Source organism: Varanus komodoensis, unplaced genomic scaffold, assembly GCF_004798865.1.
Source record: "Varanus komodoensis strain SLA01 unplaced genomic scaffold, ASM479886v1 scaffold30, whole genome shotgun sequence".
Classification (NCBI taxonomy): Eukaryota; Metazoa; Chordata; class Lepidosauria; order Squamata; family Varanidae; genus Varanus; species Varanus komodoensis.
In genome coordinates this window covers 4048967-4068250 of record NW_025335762.1, presented here as the reverse complement: position 1 = coordinate 4068250, position 19284 = coordinate 4048967, and the positions used below count along the sequence as shown (strand labels likewise).

At 48.1% G+C, this 19284-nt stretch overlaps 1 protein-coding gene across 1 annotated transcript; it reads right to left on the bottom strand.

The window, feature by feature from the left end:
* Positions 1-8592: 8592 nt before the first annotated feature.
* On the bottom strand, positions 8593-18651 carry NEFM (neurofilament medium chain). Its single transcript, XM_044437582.1, has 3 exons — positions 17584-18651; positions 12830-12954; positions 8593-10120 (listed from the first exon to the last, which is right to left on the bottom strand). Exons 1-3 carry the CDS (start codon positions 18649-18651, stop codon positions 8593-8595), a joined length of 2721 nt encoding a protein of 906 aa, XP_044293517.1.
* Between the last annotated feature and the right edge of the window lie 633 nt (positions 18652-19284).

Below are 19284 nucleotides of genomic sequence, written 5' to 3'. Positions count from 1 at the left end.
GCTAGAAGTCCTGGCCTGAAACAGCTCCGTTTTAGAATGGTATAGGAAGCTCATCCCATGAGCTCATGAAATAGGGCAAGTCATTGTTCCTCCACCACCATTTTGTATCCTGCTGTATCTTAGTTGGTCTAACCCCTCCCCCTTTCCATTTTATCTTCATAACAACACTGCGAGGTAGGTCAGGCTGAGAACCAGTGGCTGGCCAAAAATGAACGCCATGGTGCAGTAGAGACTAGAACCCAGCTCTCCCCAGTCCCAGTCTATCACTCTGACCCATGCACCACACTGTCTCCACGGGAGGCAGGCAAAGGTGGCCTGTGACCTGCGTCCAAGCACATTTCCATAGGCAAGTAGATTGCATTAGGGAATGAGACATCTCTCGTCTTTGTATGGATCCATGTGTTAACCTTCTGCCAAGGCAAGCCAGGGGAGCATCGGCCCAACCGGGATGCCCAGCCCTGTGCATGGACGGTCAGGCCAGAGAGGGCTCACTGAGGGTGCACGTGTCTTTCGTAGGAGTCTTGCGCTGTCATGGGTTAATCTGATGCAGTTTGCTACACATCTGTGAATATGGATCAGTATAGATCCAGGGATGGCCTATCCCATTCAGCACCCTGGCCATATACCTCCTTGGAAGTCAGAAAGAGAACATGCCAGGGAGTCAAAGATAATGCAGGAATCTTTCCCTTAGGCCTAACTCTACGATGACTGGGTGTTATGAGTGTTGGAGCCCACCTGCACTAGGGATTGAAGAAGGAACTCTGCATATGCTCAAAAGCTCAACATTTAGCACATGCGCTGAATTAAGACTGTATCATTGGGACCAGGCCATTTGAGAGCTGGTATCTGTATTTTGCAAGGTATAATGAAGAATAGAAGAATAAAATTCTGGATAATATTTGTCCAAACTCTCTCTCTCTCTCTCACACGCGCGCGCACACACACACTCACTCACTCATACAAGTGTTGTGTGCATGCAAGCATTTTAAATATGATCACTGCCTTTCCCCCTGCAGTGACATTGATGCAGCGTATACCTCCTCAGTCTTACCTTCTCATTCTGCATAATGGGTAGATCAAAATGAACCCTAAACTGTACACCTAAATGAAAACATAAGAACATGCAAACCATGCTGGATAGGACCATGGACCCACCTACTCCAGCCTTCTGTTCACGCAGTGGCCCACCAGCTGCCCTGGGGATCCTCCAAGTATGATATGAACACAATAGCACCCTCCTTTCCATGCTCCACAGCAGTGCTAAGCCTAAGCCTAAACCTGAGTCAAGATGAAATATACGCATGATAAGGAGAGGAGAGAGCAGACAGGAACAGCTACAAATGTGTTTGATTAGCTCTTGGCTGATGAAGTACATCCTGTTCAAGATTCCTTTGGCTGCTTTTCCAATATTCTATTGCTTCTATCCATCTTTTTTTTTTATTTTAAGGCTTCACTTAAAGCTTTGTAAAAACTTACCTGAACTCTGGGAGATATAAATCATGAATTCCACAGAAATGCCTAGAGGAATTTAATGTGTGGCATGCAAGCTGGCATAAACCTAACCTGTGTTTACCTCTCCTTTCGATAATGTTTCCATAAGTTGCATGTGCTTCATCTTAACTAACTGTAATTTTAGAGCTCACCCCACACGGTTCTGGCATGTTTGCTCATGGTCCAATTGCAGGAATATAGAAGATGCGAAACTCCACCGTTGCAGCCACATCAGCTGCTGGCTCTCTGTGATTTTTTGTGCATTAAGCCAACATCACTCAAAAGAAAGAGCAATAGATCAAAAAGGATGGGGTATCTCAGAATGTTTCTTAATAATATATTCATTTTTCTTCAAAGCTTCACCTCTTTTTCTTGCTAAGAGGCATTCCCGCCAGAGGGCTCCTTTTCTTTTGAGTGAATGCCTGGAGAGGAGATTGGGGCATTTTGTCATTTCTGCAACCAAGTTTTTCGTTTCGTTTCGCTTCGTTTTAAGGCTGAGTTGCTCAGCTGCTCTGGAAGAAAGAAAACTGAAGTGTTCATTTATGTTGTTCAGGGAACCATATAAACTGACCGCGAGTGCGCCCTGCCTGAGCGAAGGCATCAGTGATTTTTGTGTCTAGTGTTTATTTTTTGGCTAGGAGCAGAATTGCTTCATCACGCTGAAGCTCCGTTTTGACGCACTGCAGTAAAGGAGAGCAGGGAAATCGGAGGGGCGGGGGAGGAGGGGGAGGAGGAGCAGAGAAGGAAAAGAAAGCCTGAATAACTTTTGCTGGCATGTTCTCCGCCCAGCAAAGCTGCAGATGGCTGGTTTAACACCTCCTTACCTGCAAGGGAGTCTCAGTTGGCTCCTAAAGACTTGGCTTCTGTGTAAAGCTGCCCAGACCAGAGTGGAGTCCACCTCCCTCGCTTTGCTTGGGAACTTATTCTTTGGAATGATTTTAGTCAAAAAGATCATCGTTAGCATCATTTATTATTTATTTAAAACTTTTGTATCCCATCCTCTGCACAAACTCTGTTGCTCACTTGCTGCTCAGACAAAAGAGCGAACAGGTTTCAATGCCAATCAAATGATTTGGCCAAAACGGAAGATGCAGAAGAACAACTTTCTGTTTAATGACAATCTTGTGCAAGGATGGAAGATTTCCTACACCTTTCTAGAAACTCAGACCAAGTGCAATCCTAGGAAAACCTGCTCAGAAGTAAATCCCATGGAGTGCAATTGGACTTACTCTGGGAAAATACGTCTCACAAGTTCAGCTTTAAGTTTGAAATAACTGAAATGTTCAAATTGAAAAAGCCCCAGTGGGGCATGATGATGGTTGAAAGACTTCTCCCCCCCCCCCCCGTCTAAATCCTTAAGATCCTTAAAATTAAGATCCTTGATTTTAAAGTTTCATCACAACAGCAAGATGGAAAGTCTTCGTTGAAGGCTATGCATAGCTTTCCCTAAGAATAGTAGTGCATTGTGTTGTCTGTGTGTGTGTGTGTGTGTGTGTGTGTGTGCGAGCACGCGAGCGCGTGTGCATGGACATGCAGAAGTGCATAGTATATACTGTATGCATCCATTGTAACAGATTCACTCATATTTCATGTAGGAAAACTGTAAAAGCTCATTTTATTTTTCCGCTCGCCTTTTGGTTTTGCCTTTTTGATTTTGGGAACAACAACGTAAGTGTAGTGCAGCAGTGAACGGTGCTGGAACGGGACTCCAGAGACCAAGGTTTTAGTCCTCATTCAGCCCTGACACTCATGGATGACTTTGGGCCAGTCATGAACTCTCAGCCTAACCTGCCTCGCAGAGTGGTGGTTCTAAGAGTAAAATGAAGAGGAGAGGAATCTCGAAAGCCGCTTTGTGTGTTTTGCAATAGGAAGAAAGGGGAAGTGCAAATGCAGCGTCATAACAATGTAAGAATAATAAGAGGTACCCATTTCTAAAACTCAGTGTTCAGCCCTGGTCTGATTCAGACCTTAGCACTGAATCCTGATCCTCATGACCCTATCATGTTCATTCTGGCCCAGATTTCTCCAGATTTAGTTAGCCATGATTCCCTTTCTATTTCCTTGTCCCCTAAGTGGCCAGGTTGAAATCTTCCTTTTGAACTTTTGCTTGATCTGAGTGACCCAACAGTCAGTTCTGAAATGCTGGATCTTATCACGACCGTCCTCGTAGCTGCACCCTCAAGGAGAGTCCAAAAAGTACTGCAGCTGCATTCCATAGCAACAGTCCAATTCTACTAGTTTTCATCTCCACATCTTTATTGCAGTTAATGGCAAAAACAAAAACAAGTCACCTCTAAATGCTTTGCATTACAACAGGGGAAGCTCAGAGCAGTGTATTTTTACTGGAAAAAGCCGCTTTCTCTCTCTGCTGCTGACCTGGGTGTGCACAATCACAGAGGAAACATAAGCCACAGTGGTTGAACTTTCCTTCCTAGGCATGCCAGCCCTGAGCAGCCAAAGTTGTGATTGTGATGTCTGAACCCAGAGAGGGTGAATGGATTGCTGGAGTGTTATTATGGACCCCCCCCCCACCACCTCCAGGACTTCAGGGTAGTTTGTAACTCACTCGAGCCAGCTACCCTCAGCAGGTCTGGCTATAGTAATCAGGTTGTGAAGGTAATTAGACAGCTCATGTATAGCAGGGGAGAAAAAAATAAGCCCCTAACTGACTTATTTTCCTCTGGTATAATGCCTTTCACTGGGAACTGGTGGCTTCTCTTATTTCTGTTTCTCTGGTCCTAGTGGTCTGCTCCCTCCCACCACTTCGGACTATCTGGTGTTATAATTGCATGCACAGGCTCACCCCCTGTTTGAATTCCTCCCTCCCTGCTCCTCCACCATTAAACATGATCTACTCAGGGCTTCCTCAAGCTTTCATGACCTTCTAGAAGGTTCAAAATTAATTATTCCCTCCAGGGTTTACTTTACAGAGTTCTAAAGAAAAAAAAAGGGAGAACTAATTGGCCTGCCTACATAGCTATGTATCAAACCAGCATGTCAAATCACCTTTGCTAAGCTGGAAAGGCTCAGGCCTGCAGCTGGATGGGTGACCACATGTGGAAGCAGAGCATGGAGTTGGACTTGGTGGCCTTACAACCCTTGCCAACTCTCCTCTCCTCTCCTCTCTCCTGTTCTCTTTCTCTTCTCTTCTAATTGGGCAAATGGAGCCATGTTTGTGCTGTATAAATGCCGATGTATCTGCTTTTCTGAGTTGTGTGTGATGTTGCATCTCAGTAGATGAAACCTCTTGCCAAATTAAATATTCATTTGGACTAAACTTCCCCATTTATACATATTTGGTAATTTGTGTTCTCTTGTTCCACTGGGTGTTTTGTGTGCGCATCCTTACTTTGGGAGGAAAAAGATTGAAGCCAGCTTTTCTGCACACAGACAAGTGCAAACGCAACAGTTGGCTTCAAGGCTGGGGTCAAGAGTAGGCTCGGTCGTGCAACTCTCGGGAGTCCCGGGGAGCCACCTAGTCTTGCCTCTGCTCCTGACGCCTGCTCTCCTGGCTCCGGGCTCTCACCTGATGGTGAGAAGGGGCACACGCTTTGCCTGCGAAACAAGCAATTGGTAGCAACGAGGAGGAGAGGGCAAGACTCAGGCAAGGAGCCCTCAGAAACCTGGAACCAGCACTGATGCATCCATACACCCCATGTGCAGAAGGAGAAGGACAACCTTTCACTGTTGAGGGTCACCATCTCTGCAGGAGTCTGCGAAGAGCCACACATAATCTCTCCCCCGCCCCCGCCACTTCCTATCTCTGCCTTTTCTTCCCTCTCCTCATCTTCCTCCTCATCCAGCAGTCTGCCTGAACACAGGCTTTAATCTTACCAGAACTCCGAACTGATCACTTACAGAAAGCTTTGGAAACTGGGACAAGGGCAGCCTGAAATTAAGCCAAGGAGCATATGATAGATAGAGAGACATCATAGAACAGTAGAATTGGAAGGGGCCATCAGAGCCACCCCCTTGTTCAGTACAGGGTTCCCTCCAGTGTGGAAAGAGCCCACAACCTCCCTGGGTCATTGACTCCATTGCCGTACCGCTCTAGCAATCAGACTATTTTTCCTGATATCTAGCTGGAATCCAGCTTCCTGTACCTTGAGCCCATTATTCTGTGCTGTGCATTCTGGATGGAGTGAGAAGAGATCCTGTCCTTTTTCGTGACAACCTTTCAAATACGTGTCCATCATTGGTGAATACTTGTTCACGTTGACCCTCTAAAGAGAAGACAAAGGGGCAGCCTGGGCCAATAGCTGAAAAGGCTTGGGTCAACGCAGGCTGGAGAACCAGCAAGACTTTGTCTGGCAGAACACAGTGGGAGACCTTGAGAGCAATGAACCAGTGCAGTGCAGTATTCTGCACAGTGGACTTCAAACCACGTACACGTGGGCACAAACCCTGCTCAGTCCCAAGCTCAGTGGGTGATCTGTGGTCAGTCACTATCTGGGAAGAAGAGCTTTGCTCCGATTTGTCCCCACATGTGAGCTAAATGGTGTGGTAAGAGCACATCTCCCAGCTGCTTCTGACATCTCCATTTTTGGTGCAATGCCCAAAAATATAAGAGCCCTGTTGCATCACATCAGCGTCCATCTAGCCCAGCATTTTGTTCTCATGGTGGCCAACCAGCTGCCTATAGAGAACCCACAAGCAGGACATGACTGCAAGAGTACCTTCCCACCCATCTTCCCCTTCTAATACTGGAAGCAGCACGCAGCCATCAGGACTGAGAGTCATTCACCCACATAGTCATGACCGCCACAGGCACGCAGAGGCCATCTTCCAATGTTGTGCCAAATAAGGAAATGCCAGAGGGCAGTCAGTGGCTGGAGTGGTCCAAGAGCCGTGATTCCCCTTCCTTCTCAGAAGTTGTGTCCAGCACTATAGAGAGGGTTCAGCACCATAGATAGCTCCTGTAAACTCCAGAGTAATGGCGTGGCTTCACCCGCCCATTGGAGCCACCATCCCTGATCCAAGGCATCGCTACCTTTTTTTATTCAATGAGCAGCAGCTTCTTGGCTCAAGTGCATCAAGTCACCACACCTGTGGTGCGCCTGTCCTAGGCTGGACAGGTGAGCATAAGCAAGGTTTCTGATGCCCAACAGTTTAACAGTAAGAAGTGTCATCCTTTCTGCCACGGCTGCTCTTATGCTACATGCTGATTATTCAGCCTTGGTATCCTTCGCCTGTAAAATATGAATATCGATTGCCCATGCAGCATTTAGTAAATGTGTTGGTGGATGTGCATGTATTTAATGTGTACATGTAACCAGTGAATGGTTCATAGGGTGGCACTGGTGACTGAGCTGCACGAAGGGCGAGTGGACACCCTGCTGAAAAGCTAGTGGGCTCAGGGGCTACACAGTGCTGATCACTGAGGACGGGGACAAAGAACCAGGTGGGAGGAGCAATGGGGACCTTGGCTGAAACAGGAGCAAGCGATCCAGCAATGTTTGGCGGCAAGGGCCACTCCTTCCATGTGAATTGCATGCGCCCACGTGCCTGCTGGAGTCCGTGGAGGCAGGAGATGCTCAGCTGAATGGGCCATGGTAGCAGGCCAGTTATCCCGGTTACCTCGAGCATAATCCTCTGTGCTGGAGGGATCTCACACAGCAGGCACGCTGTCCGTCACCACACGCAGTGTAGTCGAAGGCAGAGAGAGAAGTTTTCTCGACACACCTCTGTGAGTTCACAGGCACGTTTGTGCCATGCTGGCTGCTGGTGGGACATGCCACAAAGGGAGACTTTGGTATTCTAGAAGAGAGCAATTTGCTAAGGGACGACAAGGACATTTGTAGATGGCTCCAAAGATTGTCTAGTCTTCAGTGAACCCAACGCACCTTTGGGTTGGCCAAGTGGCGGGCAGCCTCAAGCTGCCTTCAAATGTTTGGGCCTGCAACTCCCATCAGCCTGAACTAGCACAGTCAGCAGTGAGATCATAGGCCATCTGGTGGACACTAAGTCACCATCATGGTGTAACCAGTGGCTCTTTCGCACTAGAGAGCCTCGCAGCAAACTTGTCAGATATAGCTTCTTCCAAAGAAATTCAGATATAGTAGAAGACCATGTTATTAAAGAAAAGTGAAGAAGATACATTTTGTAAGCCAAGGCCTATCTTCTGTGAATCTGTGTATCCATCTTTGCCTTGTTAAGCACCTTCTTTCCTGAACCATGGGCAGATGGGAAAATTTTTGCACTTCTTCACATGTAGCAAGATTTCCTACTTCTTCCCATTTCCAGGAAATGCATAAGTGTGAGCCTGTTTGTGAGGGCTACCCAGGTGTTTATGACAACTGTAGCAGCTCCACCAATCTCCACCCTCCTCTGAGACCTATTTGCTCATCTAGCAAATTACAACCTTCAACTATATGGAAAGGAGGAAAATATGCTAAACTGCACTGGAAGCAAAGTGGGGAGGGGGGAGAAGAGGGGCATTCAAAGAAGGAGTTGCAACCACCTTTTTTTCCATTAGCATTTTGCTAGTTTACTGCAGGAGGCTGAGTAATTTATGCATGCTTGGAGCTATAAGAGACAGCCGACCAAAGCAAGGTACATTTTCAATATGACCTTTATTGAGCACGGACTGCTGTGACTGCTTTACATCGAACAACAAAAGGTTGTATACTGTGCATGTCAAAGTAGGTTCTCCCATGAAGAAAAGTCCATCTTATTTGCACCAGTGAGGTAAACATAATTATTAAGTAGCTTAAGGCTAGGAGAGTTCTGGGTATTATAATTATTTTTTCATTCATTCTTTTCTTAGTATTTGCTTGTATTTGGCTCAGTTGTTTCTTTGCATCTTAAGACGTTCCTCAGAAGTGTCCCATCAGCAGCTTCCTCTGTAAGAATAACAGCTCATGCATTGAATTTTATTTTTAATTCCCCAAGTTCTGCAGAGGGAGCGCATCAGGCTTGCATGCATTCCCCACCACCCCTGGGTATTGCACAGAAATAAATCAGAAATTAAATAGTGTTTCTGGAGACTCCACGAGAGAACCCATTCTGCTTAGAAGCCGTCACTTACATGCATTTTGCAGCTGTCATATGGCTTAACCTTTTGCACCGACCCAAGCTCTTTCGAAGGAAAACATGATTATCCTAGTCGCTCTCTTTAACTTCTTTCACTACAGCATGTGAAGAAGTGACTTTCTCTACCTTCTTGGTGGATACCAGTTTCTCTGCAACAGTTTCTTCATGCTCTTCCATCTTCTGTGTGACAGTCACAGACTTCGTGATGTAAGTGGTGGTCCCAGCATCCCCTTCACTAGTGATTTTTTCTACTTTTTTGGTTACCACAACTTTCTCTTCACTCTTCCCTTTCTTCTCTTCAGTGGGGCTTATGTCCAGACCATTAGTGACAACACCTTTATCTTCTTCTTCTATTTGCTTGGCCTTCGAGTCTTTCTCTACCTCCCCTTTGTCCTCCACTTCTCCATTCACGGCTATGTCTTCTTTGGTGGAGTCCTTGGAGACCTTCTCACTTTTTTCTTTCTTCTCTACCTTCAGTTCTTTCTCTGAGCCAACTTTTGCTGCCTTGGTGATTGAGATGGTTTCTTCTACCTCTTTCACTGGACTCCCTGCCTTCTCTGGAGACGCAGCTTTCTCTGGAGATGCAGCTTTCTCTGGAGATGCAGCTTTCTCTGGAGTTTCAGCTTTTACTGGAGAGGACGGTTTCTCTGGAGATGCAGCTTTCTCTGGAGTTCCAGCTTTTTCTGGAGATGCAGCTTTCTCTGGGGTTGCAGCTTTTTCTGGAGATGCGGCCTTTTCTGGGGTTCCAGGTTTCTCAGGAGTGCTAGGTTTCTCAGGAGACCCTTTCTCAGGGGTCCCAGCTTTCACAGGAGAGGCTGCCTTCTCTGGAGTCCCTGCTTTTTCTGGTGATGCTGCTTTCTCTGGAGAACCTGCCTTTGCTGGGGAGGCTGCTTTCTCCTCTTCTTTTGCTTCCTCTTCTTTCTGTTCTTCTTCCTTCTCATCTCCACCTTCCTTACTCACTTCTTTTGCCTCTGCTTCATCTGCCACAGGAGATTTAGGTGGAGACGCTTTGGCCTTTTCTACCTTGGCTGGTGTGATGGTCTCCTCCCCCTCTCCTTCAGCTTCTTCAGCCTCCTCTTCTGCCTTGCTCTCACCTGCTTCTTCCTCAGCTTCTCCCTCACCTGCTTCTTCCTCACCTTCTTCCTTTTCACTCTTTTCTTCTTCTTTTTCAGATCCCCCTTCTTCTGCCTCATCAGATTTTGCTTCTTCTTCTTCCTCACCCTCTTCTTCCTCTCCTTCTTCTCCAGCTTCTGGTGCTGCTGCTGCAACCTTGGCTTCTGCTTCTGCCACAATTTCCTCTTCTACTGCTTCTCCCTCCTCTTCCTCCTTCTTCTCTTCAGGCACAGCTCCACCAGCCAGTTCTTCAGCCATGGCTGCAAGAGCTTCATCTAGTTCAGATTTCTCATCTTCTACTTTTGTCTCTTCAATTATTTCTTCTACAAATTTGTGCTGGACCTTTAGCTTTGCAGGTTCAGCTTTTGCTTTCTGTATTTTGCTAGTTGATATTGTTACAGAAGGTTGCCTATGTGTGAATGTTGGCCCAGTGATGCTTCCAGAGAAAGCACTGAATCTTGTCTCTTCACCCTCAAGAAGTTTCCTAGGGAAACACAAGCAGGGAAATTAATAGCCATATATAGTAACCAATTCCACATATGAACACAACCAGCTGCCTCTGCTTGCTGCAATCACTTAAAAAAGCTACCCTGAGTAACTTGAATATAGAACTCTTCCTTCTTGTATCTTATAATAGCAGTGCACCTGGCTCTTCTTCTCTTCCAAAAACACTTTGCTGAGATAAGGGGCACCACTAGAAAACCCAGAGGAGTGGGAAGGTAATGAAGCCTGCGGTCCTGTCACCACTTTCCCGCAGTAAACTTCACTGAACTCAGTGGGGTTTATTATATACTTCTAAGTATGTGGAATCCTAAATATGTAGGATTGTGCTGCAACTGAGTTTGGGGAAGGCACAGCCTTTCAAGTGGGAGAGAATGCCTTTCTTTCTCTTCCAAGTGTATTTGGGAGCCCTCAACACCCTTATGACATCATCAGGTACCTCACTGATTTCCTCCTCCTTCTCCCAGGCTGACTAGCCATCCTAGCAAAAGGCAGAAGCTGCCATCACAGGGTTAGGGGGTCAACAACCCCCTTGCAAGCCCAAAGAGGGCCCCACAACCAGAATGACTAGCAATACCTACATCTTCATCTTGCGTTCGAGGGCTACTGCATCCAGATTATCCCTAGTGCTTTAAAGGCCATGACACCCATGGGCCACGATCCTGCAAAAGTTAAGCTGTTTTATTTTTTAATTAAATCCCATTCATTTCAATAGGAGACATTTAGGCTTCAGTGCTATATCTACTTATTTGGGAGCAAATTCAATGAGTTCAGTGGAGCTTACTTCTGAGTAGGCATGCCTACAAAGAAGAATTAAACATGTGCCTAACTCTTTGCTTTTGAGTGAAAGGGTACATAAAGTAACCCTCTTCAACCTTATGCCAGCATTCCCCAATCAGCTGTGGGGTTGTAGCCCAGTACATCTGGATGACATAAAGCTGGGGAAAGTTGTTTTAAAGTTTGGTTGAATTAAGCCCTGAATGTAGATATCTGCACGTAGATATCTGCAGCAAACAGAGATGGCAATCCTGGAGCAGTTGCCACCTGTCCTAGAAATAATGGGCACCTGATCCTAACATAAACAAAAAAGATGGAATTACTGCTAGTGTCCAGAAGCAGTGATGAAAATACAAACTTAGCTTTTCCTTCAGTAAAGCAAAGGAAGGGAAACCCAAGGGTTCAAATGAACATGCAAACTGTGCAAAAGTATTCGTATTCTCCAGGGACTCACATGCCACCACAACAGTTTGATCAGAGATATGAACATAACTGCAGGCATATTTAACTCTGGACCAAGATGGGGTGGCCACCACCAAAAATGCATTGCTGATTATGTTAGCAGTCAAGCCTCACCTGCCCTGACCCTGGAAAAGAGAGGTGTTTTAGCGTTTTCTTCCAGACCTTGATTTTTTTTAATACGGCCTTTGTGTCTCTGTTCCATAATTGAAAAAAATAAATAAATAAAAATAGTGCTGCATTTTCAGCTGAATTTGTTTCTCTTTCTTTTATCTGATGACTGGAAACTTGCCTGACTTTTTCTTCTTTTTCTTTGTTTAAGGTAGAAAATTCTGGAGAAGAATGAATTAAAGGACCTCTTTGCCCTGGCATGCCTGCCTTGCACTGCCGATGGAAGACTTTGCAGATGCATTTTGTAATGAAAAAAGGCTAAGAATTGTGCAACTTCAGGATGCTGAATTCTGGCAGTAGCTTCCTACCCTTCGTGCCCCGTCCCCACCCCCTTCTCCCCTTCTCCAAGGTTGCTTTCCCAACCTCCGAGAGGAGGCAGTGGGGTTCTTCCAATGCCAACTATGAAGACAGGGATCAGAGCTCCAGCTCCCAGTTCCAGGGTTAGGATGCTATGTCCAGTCAGGAAGATGGGAATCTGAACAAGTCTGGGAATTAGGGTTCCAGACACTGTCTGGGGGCCATAAATTCATTCCCTGTGCACATTCAGTTAGAAGCATGTTCCACTGATTTCCACTGAATGACAATTCCAACTACAACTGAGAAAAATGTTCATGCATAGCACTTAACAAGTGTGCAAAGGGCTGACATGTGGACCAGGAGTGGAGAACCCATGGCCTTCCACTTACCCGTGGATTGCAATCACCCTCATCCCCACTGGTCATAATGGGGATGAGGGCGATTGCAATCCAGGGGTCCTCCCACTGGTAATAATGACTGGGGCTGATGGAAGTTGGACTCCAGCAAGCATTAGAGGGCACTGATGCTCCAGTCCTGTATGCAGACTGTGAAATTCACATGATTCAGACTTGAGAAGCAGTCTCAAATGAGTGAGAATGGGGCAGGGTCAGCAAAACCAAATAATTCAAATAAAATGCTAAAACTGAAACAAATACCAAATTGTCTCTGTGAATCTCTTTCTCCTTTATCCATGCTACAAAAATTGCCTACATATCCTTTGGATCTGATGTCATATGTGGAGTTTCTGCTAAGCCTAAAGCAGAAGGCAAAGTGACCCAGACACAGAATTATGATTCCGTGTCCAGACCTCAGATTGTACCAAGGAACTGGCAAAGATCTTTGCTAACAACCGACATGTCTGGTGGGGGTTTGAAGGCTAGCAGATTTTTGTTCATTTCTTCCTTTGTTTTTGTTTCCCTTTGCTGGAACCAGAAGCGTCCGCAATGCAATTCCCCGATCTGCCACCTCTGGGTTTTCTCTGCCATACCTGTATGCAGCAATTTCAATATCAAGCGCCATCTTGACATTGAGGAGATCCTGGTATTCCCTCAGATGACGTGCCATTTCCCATTTTGTGCCTCTCAGTTCGTTTTCCAGCTGTTGAATCGTGTCCTGCAATGAAGACACAGACAGTCCTTTAAGACAGTGATAAGCAAGACATACGTCTGGGTTCAGTGATGAGAGAGTTTGGATGGGGAGTGGTGAAGAAAGCTTGGAATTGGACTCTCTCCCCACCTTGACCAGCCAATAGGAATTAGACATGGATGACCTAAATATCTGCTCCAGAAAACTCAGCCTCAGAGAGTGGGGTCTGGAAGGAACCTCGCTCGCTTGCTTCTTTTGTGTGGAAAGACCTGAAAGGATTCCTGAGGAACTTTAAAAAAAAAATGTCCTCCCCTGCAAAACCAGCCATTCTTATGCATGGAAGGAGCCTTTTCCAACCAGGTGCACTCAAAATATTTTAAGATACAACTCCCAGCCCACCACTGAGCATGCTGACTGGAACTGATAGGAACTGCTGTCTGAAATACCTGGAAGGTATGGAGTCAGGTAAGACTGAGCTAAAGAAGTAAAAATAAGATGCATCCAGTGTTAGGAGAAATATTGTCCTAGACCTACTTTCTCCAGAAGCTGGAATAAACTCATGAGCAGGCAGTGTTAGACTATTTCTGTTCCTGACACCTGTGCCTAAAATCAAAAGAAGCGATGTCTTGGATTGTTATCATTATTCAGGTTTGAGAATCTCCTTTGCATTACTGAAGTTAATAAGTAAGCATTAGAGCCTTCTTAAGTGAGCAATCCCATGCAAGTTTCCACAGAAAACCAGTTAGTATGGCTGGTTGAAGCATCTTGCGGGCTGTTCAGACATATAAAGGATTGTGCGTTGAGCCAATGCATTCACATGTAAACCAGTTCTGGTTTCAGGATTCTACCCATGTAAGTTTCTGTATTATGCTTAACCTATCTATAGATAACTCAGCCAAAATTTAACATGGAGTGCTTAATTGTCTTGTTTTAAAATGTGCTTTCAGAACAATAGATAACCTTCCATTCTTCAAAAGGAATTGATCGTATTCTGGAAATGCGTTCAAAGTTAGTGGTAAGGACATTGCAACCAAACAAACCAACTTATTAAATGATAGAGCATAAAAGTATAAAGGGTGTTGAGCTGGACATAGTTGACAAAAATAAATCCCACTAATCCAGGAATGAGAGAGAGAGAGAGAGAGAGAGGTTTCAGTCCTGACAATGCAGGAAATTTACTTGAGCTAAATTCATTTCCTGGTTACATCTTTAACAATTGCTGATTTCCAAATGCTATGTTCTGGGTTGCTTTGGAACTCATGAAAATTCAACCATTATTAAAGCAATTTGAATGATTAAAGTTTGAGGCAAGGTTGTATATTGGTGGGTAGCAGCAAGAGGCAGAACCTTCCTTTAAAGCAAGTCTGGGTATTTGATTTTAAACCCGGAACCAACGTCCACTGATTTTACAAGAACTGCGGCAGTCAGTGGCTAAGGGCCTACCTGTCACAATGACCCTTGTTTTTCACAGCAATATACTAAAGAAAATGGATGGAAAATACTTCCAGCGCTTCTTTGCTAAAATTGTGGCAGACGCCTAATCTCGTCAGCTTTGATCAAAAGCATTCAGTCCCATCCATTACAATTACATCAGATGGAATTCGGAACTGATTAGCCCTGTATAAAGAGCGTTCTGATTCAAAGTGTTCTTATTTTCTGTATGCTTCCTACTAAGGATAAACATTTGGGGAATAAATGAATATATACATAAAATTCAGCCTACTTCTCTTAAGGCATCCCACTGAACTCAATCTAAGTTTTAAGCATGCATTGCTGGACATTTTCCCTGCATAACTGAATGCCATCCTTAGCAAAAAGAGAAAAGAAAAAAAAACAACCCACACACTTTGAAATTGGGAAAAAACCCACAATTTCTGTGCCATGCTTGGGGCATTAGAGGTGAGTTGAGGCAAGGCAGCCATAAATTCTGATTCATGTCTGGTGTTTGTCTGCATTATGAATTCTGCAATGCCCAATTCTGCATCAGAAATGGCATTGCAGGAGTTTCTATAAAATCAGCGATTCCAGTTTAAATGACATAAGAGCTCTGTGGTTTGCATTGTCCACTTTCAGACTATTTGTCCTACATAATATTTATGTTAAGGGATTCACATCTCCTTTCCTATGTTTTCCCACATGTCCCTCTGCATCGTGCGTGCGCGTTCATTCACCAGCATGACTTGCAGGAGGGCTTCCTAGTGGTAGCAAAGCTCTGCATTGCAGAACTTTGGGGTGCACTTGGCCAAGTGAAATTCCACTCAGGCTGCAGTTTGCCGACTGGCTCAGCAACTTGGCTGCTCCCACAAAAGTTAATTCACTGAGAAACACAAATCATCTCACTTCATCCGTAATTGCAGAGGTGCCTTTCAAGTTTAGACGAGGCGTTTACATATTCCAGTACAGGAACAGTCCAGAGTTGCAGTGCTTGCTTCCCAAAGGAGAAGCATTCTCAGAGAGATCTGCTCAGCAGGGTGCCTTAGAGACTGGTATGGGATGGAAGTTGCATGTCACAGCAAATGCATCAATTTATCGTCATCATTTTAAAAAGCTGATTGTCCAGCTGCTGAATGAATTCTTCTGCATTTTATGATGACTCACCCTGCAGAAGTCCATCCTGATTCCCAGAGATGCACCAGGATGTGGGAGAACAATCTTAATGAAATAATACTAATAACAACAGTGATAAATGAATACCAATAATGTCACTTCAAAATGTTAATTTTCTATTGCAAAACCTCTCTATGCATGGTTTTATTTATTTATTAATGTTTTTAATATTATGCATTTATTTATTAGTTTCGTATCTGACCCTTTTTCTTTTTTTAAGAACTCAAAGCAGCTTACATCATCCCCTCCTGCTGCTCTTAATTTTATTCCCACAACAACAACCCTGTGAGGGAGGCTGGCCCGAGGGTCCCTGACTGGCCCGGAGTCACCCAGTTGGCTCCAGGGCTGAGTGGGGACTAGAACCTGGTCTCACTCTCTTAACCACTGCACCAATGGCTTGATCTTGATCTCTTTACCCTGCAGTATTGAATTTCCCCTTTCACCTTTTATTGTGAATCTCTGCTCTGAATATTGCGATTATTAGATAATGAGCAACTTTGGGAAGCCCGTTGGCCACCAGCCCTCTTTGTCACCCTCACAGTGCTGGCTCTGCAGTGCATCATTTCTCTTCTGGTGCTGCTAGAGGGAACCGTTCAGCAACACACTGCGCCAGTAAGACTTACCGCAATTGACTGAGGACGTCTCTTAATCACCACCAGAACTTTTGCTAGCTAAGTTTGTCAGGCAGCAGCTGGCCAGAGCCAGCCTCAGCCTTGCCTGACTCAGAAAGGAGCAGCTCCTGGACTTTCCTCTGAGCTGGACCACTTTGCTTGACCCCTAAGTCCCACAATCTGAGCAAGCCTGTTTTCCTGGGAGCTTTGGGGAAGCGGGTGGTGCTGGCACTCGTGGCATCCTCTTCCTCCCCTTTCCAATTTGAACTCTGCATTCTGTATGTGGGCAGGGAGACAGACTGCCCTGTCCTACCCTTTAGGGGTGTACAGCAAAGGAGCAGCATGGGGGCAGAGGAGCAGCTCTCTTCCTTCCCCTTCCTTCTCAGTTACATTTCACTAGAAAACCGCACTTCGTCCATGAGTTATGCATTCAACTGAATAACGAGTTTGGTGCAGCTTGAAAACCTTTACACCCGTTCCAGTAAAAAGAAAAGAAAATCTTGGGTGGCCCTAAAAGAAAGTACCATTTACTACCCCCTTTACTTTTTTTTTTTTGGTTTTCAAAATGATGTAAAGCAGATCCTGGCACGGCTTTTGAAGCATTGGTTACCCTGCTCCAAGAATCCCCCCTCCCCACTGTCCAGCTGCAAACGGGCAGATCGGATATCCTTCGGAGAGAACATTTTAGAGAAGACAGAAGCGGGGGGGGGGGGAATCCCCCCCCCCCCCCCCCATCATGAAATGTACAGCCTGCAGGTTCGGGGTTTCCCAGTCTCCCGCATCTGCGGAGATCCGCTAGGAGAGGGGAGGGGTGCCCACTGTTCATTGGCAGAGGCAGCCTGGGGGAGATGCGTAAAGGGGAAGGGGGCGTGAACTTCTTCCTGAATAACCTGCTTCTGAAAAAGAAAAGCCGTATATTTCATATTAACATTTCCACTTCAGATATTTTTTCCTGCAAAGTCCTCTTGATTTCAATGACATTTCAAGGAAGCATACTTAATACGGTGGATCCAGTTTATTAGTCAGCTAATAATTACCTGTGGAAGAAAGCTATTCCTTCGAGAAACCACACGAATCCAGGAACGGGAGGGCGGGGGTGGGGTGGGGAGGGCGACGACCCCATCCCCAGATGCGCCTCGCCTTCCCGCCCCAGCTGCATAAACGCGGGCTTAACCCTTCCCCCGCCGTCGCGCGTGTGCGAGGGCGTGGAGGGGAAAGGGGGGCGTCTCCCGCTCCCCTGCTACGCCCACAGCCTCCCAGTGGCAGATGCGCCGGGAAAGTTCGCAGGCTTGAATCCCCGTCCTTTTGCCGGTACGCGCACGGCGGGACCCACGGCCTGACTCGGTGCACGCAGCGCCCGCCGTCCCCGGAGCCGGCAGCTCCCCGGGGGCTCCCCTGGAGCAGCCCAAGCCCCCCCCCGCCCCGCCCCGCGCCCTACCTGGTAGGTGGAGAGGTCGTGGTTGTGGCGCTCCTCGATGTCGGAGATCTGGCGCTCCAAGGACTCCTTGGTGCCGCGGACGGACTCGAGCTCGATGCTCTTGGCCTGGAGCTGCCGCCGGTACTCGGCGATCTCCTCCTTGGCCGAGCGGATGGCCTCCTTGTTCTGCTCGGCGGCCTCGGTGAGCTTGGCGTAGCGGCACTTGAACCACTCCTCGGCCTGGAGCATGTTCTGGTCGGAGTGGCACTCGAGCTGCGAGCGGATCTCCTTGAGGGCGGCCGAGAGGTCCGTCTTCAGGTAGTCCTTGCGCTCGACGGTGACGTGCGAGGCCTGGATCTGGGCCAGCAGGTCGGCCACCTCGTCCTCGTGGGTGCCGCGCAGGAAGGCCACCTCGTCCTGCAGCGACTGCACCTTCTTGTCCAGCTCGACCTTGACCATGGACGCCTCCTCGATGTCCTTGCGCAGGGCGCGCGTGACGGCCTCGACGTCGTCGCGGAGGCGCGCCTCGTCCTCGAAGCGCTCCTTGAGGCGCTGGATGTCCTCCTCCAGGTGCTCGGAGTCGAGCTGCAGCGCCGCCTTCTCGTGGCCGACCTGCTCGAGGGCGCGGCGCAGCTCGCGCAGCTCCTGCTCGAAGGCGTCGCCCAGCTGCGCGCGGCCGGCCTGGCGCTGGCGCAGCGCCGCGATCTCGCGCTCCAGCTCCGTGTTCTGCTGCTCCAGCGAGTGCACCTTCTCAATGTAGCCGGCGAAGCGGTCGTTGAGGCCCTGCAGCTGCTCCTTCTCGTTGGAGCGGCTCAGCTTCAGCTCGCCGCCGGCGCCGTTGAAGAGCGACGACTGGCTCAGCTCCAGGCTCTCGGAGGAGCTCAGCACCGTGGAGCCGTAGGAGGGCCGCGCCGCCGCCGCCGCCACGTTGCGCTTGTAGGACGAGGACACGGTGCTGGGCGAGCTGCGCGACCATGACTGCGAGCGGAAGCCGCTGGACGGCGACACGCTGGCCCGGCTGAAGGTGGTCCGGCTCTCGGCCACCCGCCGGTAGGACGGGTTGCCGAGCGGCTCCAGCGTGTAGCTCATCTTGGAGGACTGGGCGAGGGCGCGTGGCGCGGGTTCCGGCAGCGGAGGATCTGCGGACGGCGCCGCCTTATATATCGGAGCTGCACGTTGGGCTCGGGAGGGGGCGCGACCGCCGGCTGACGCGGCCAGGACGGGGCGCGGGCGAGGCCCCTCCCCCGGCAAGCCACGCCCCCGCCACGCTCTCCCCCCCACCCCCAGAAAGAGGCAGCCGGCGCTCCTGGCCCCTTCCATTCATAAACCCCTCCTTCCGCCCGCCTCCCTGGGCCGCGCTTCTCTCTCCCCCACCCCCGTTTCTGCACGGGATGCCCGCGCTGGCTGCACAGTAAGTCCCACCAAGGGCTGGTCTTCGCTGACAGCAGCCATTGCTCCCCCATTTCTCTCCCCAGCCGCGCTTTTTATCCAGCCCGCCCCCGCATTTCTCCCTCCTTTTGCCTTTCTTTGCATCGCTCCGTCCCTTCCTTCCGCTTCTTTGCCCTCCCCCCCTCCCCTCCCTTCCCCTCCCCCGCAGGACTTCGCTTCTGCCAAGCCGCGGGGGTCGCCCCCAGAAGGCGGCGGCGGCGGCACGAAAGGGCGTGGGTGGGGCCAGCCCCCCCCCCAGCCATCCGGCCACCCGCCTGCCTGGGGTCTGGGTGA

Bases quoted from the DNA above. Each gene is read 5' to 3' on its own strand.
- NEFM (XM_044437582.1), bottom strand. From the start codon at position 18,651: ATGAGCTACACGCTGGAGCCGCTCGGCAACCCGTCCTACCGGCGGGTG. The intron at 12,955-17,583 runs GTAGGGCGCGGG...TCTTCATTGCAG, and splicing joins ACGACCTCTCCACCTACCAG to GACACGATTCAACAGCTGGA. The intron at 10,121-12,829 runs GTATGGCAGAGA...GTGTTTCCCTAG, and splicing joins ATTGAAATTGCTGCATACAG to GAAACTTCTTGAGGGTGAAG.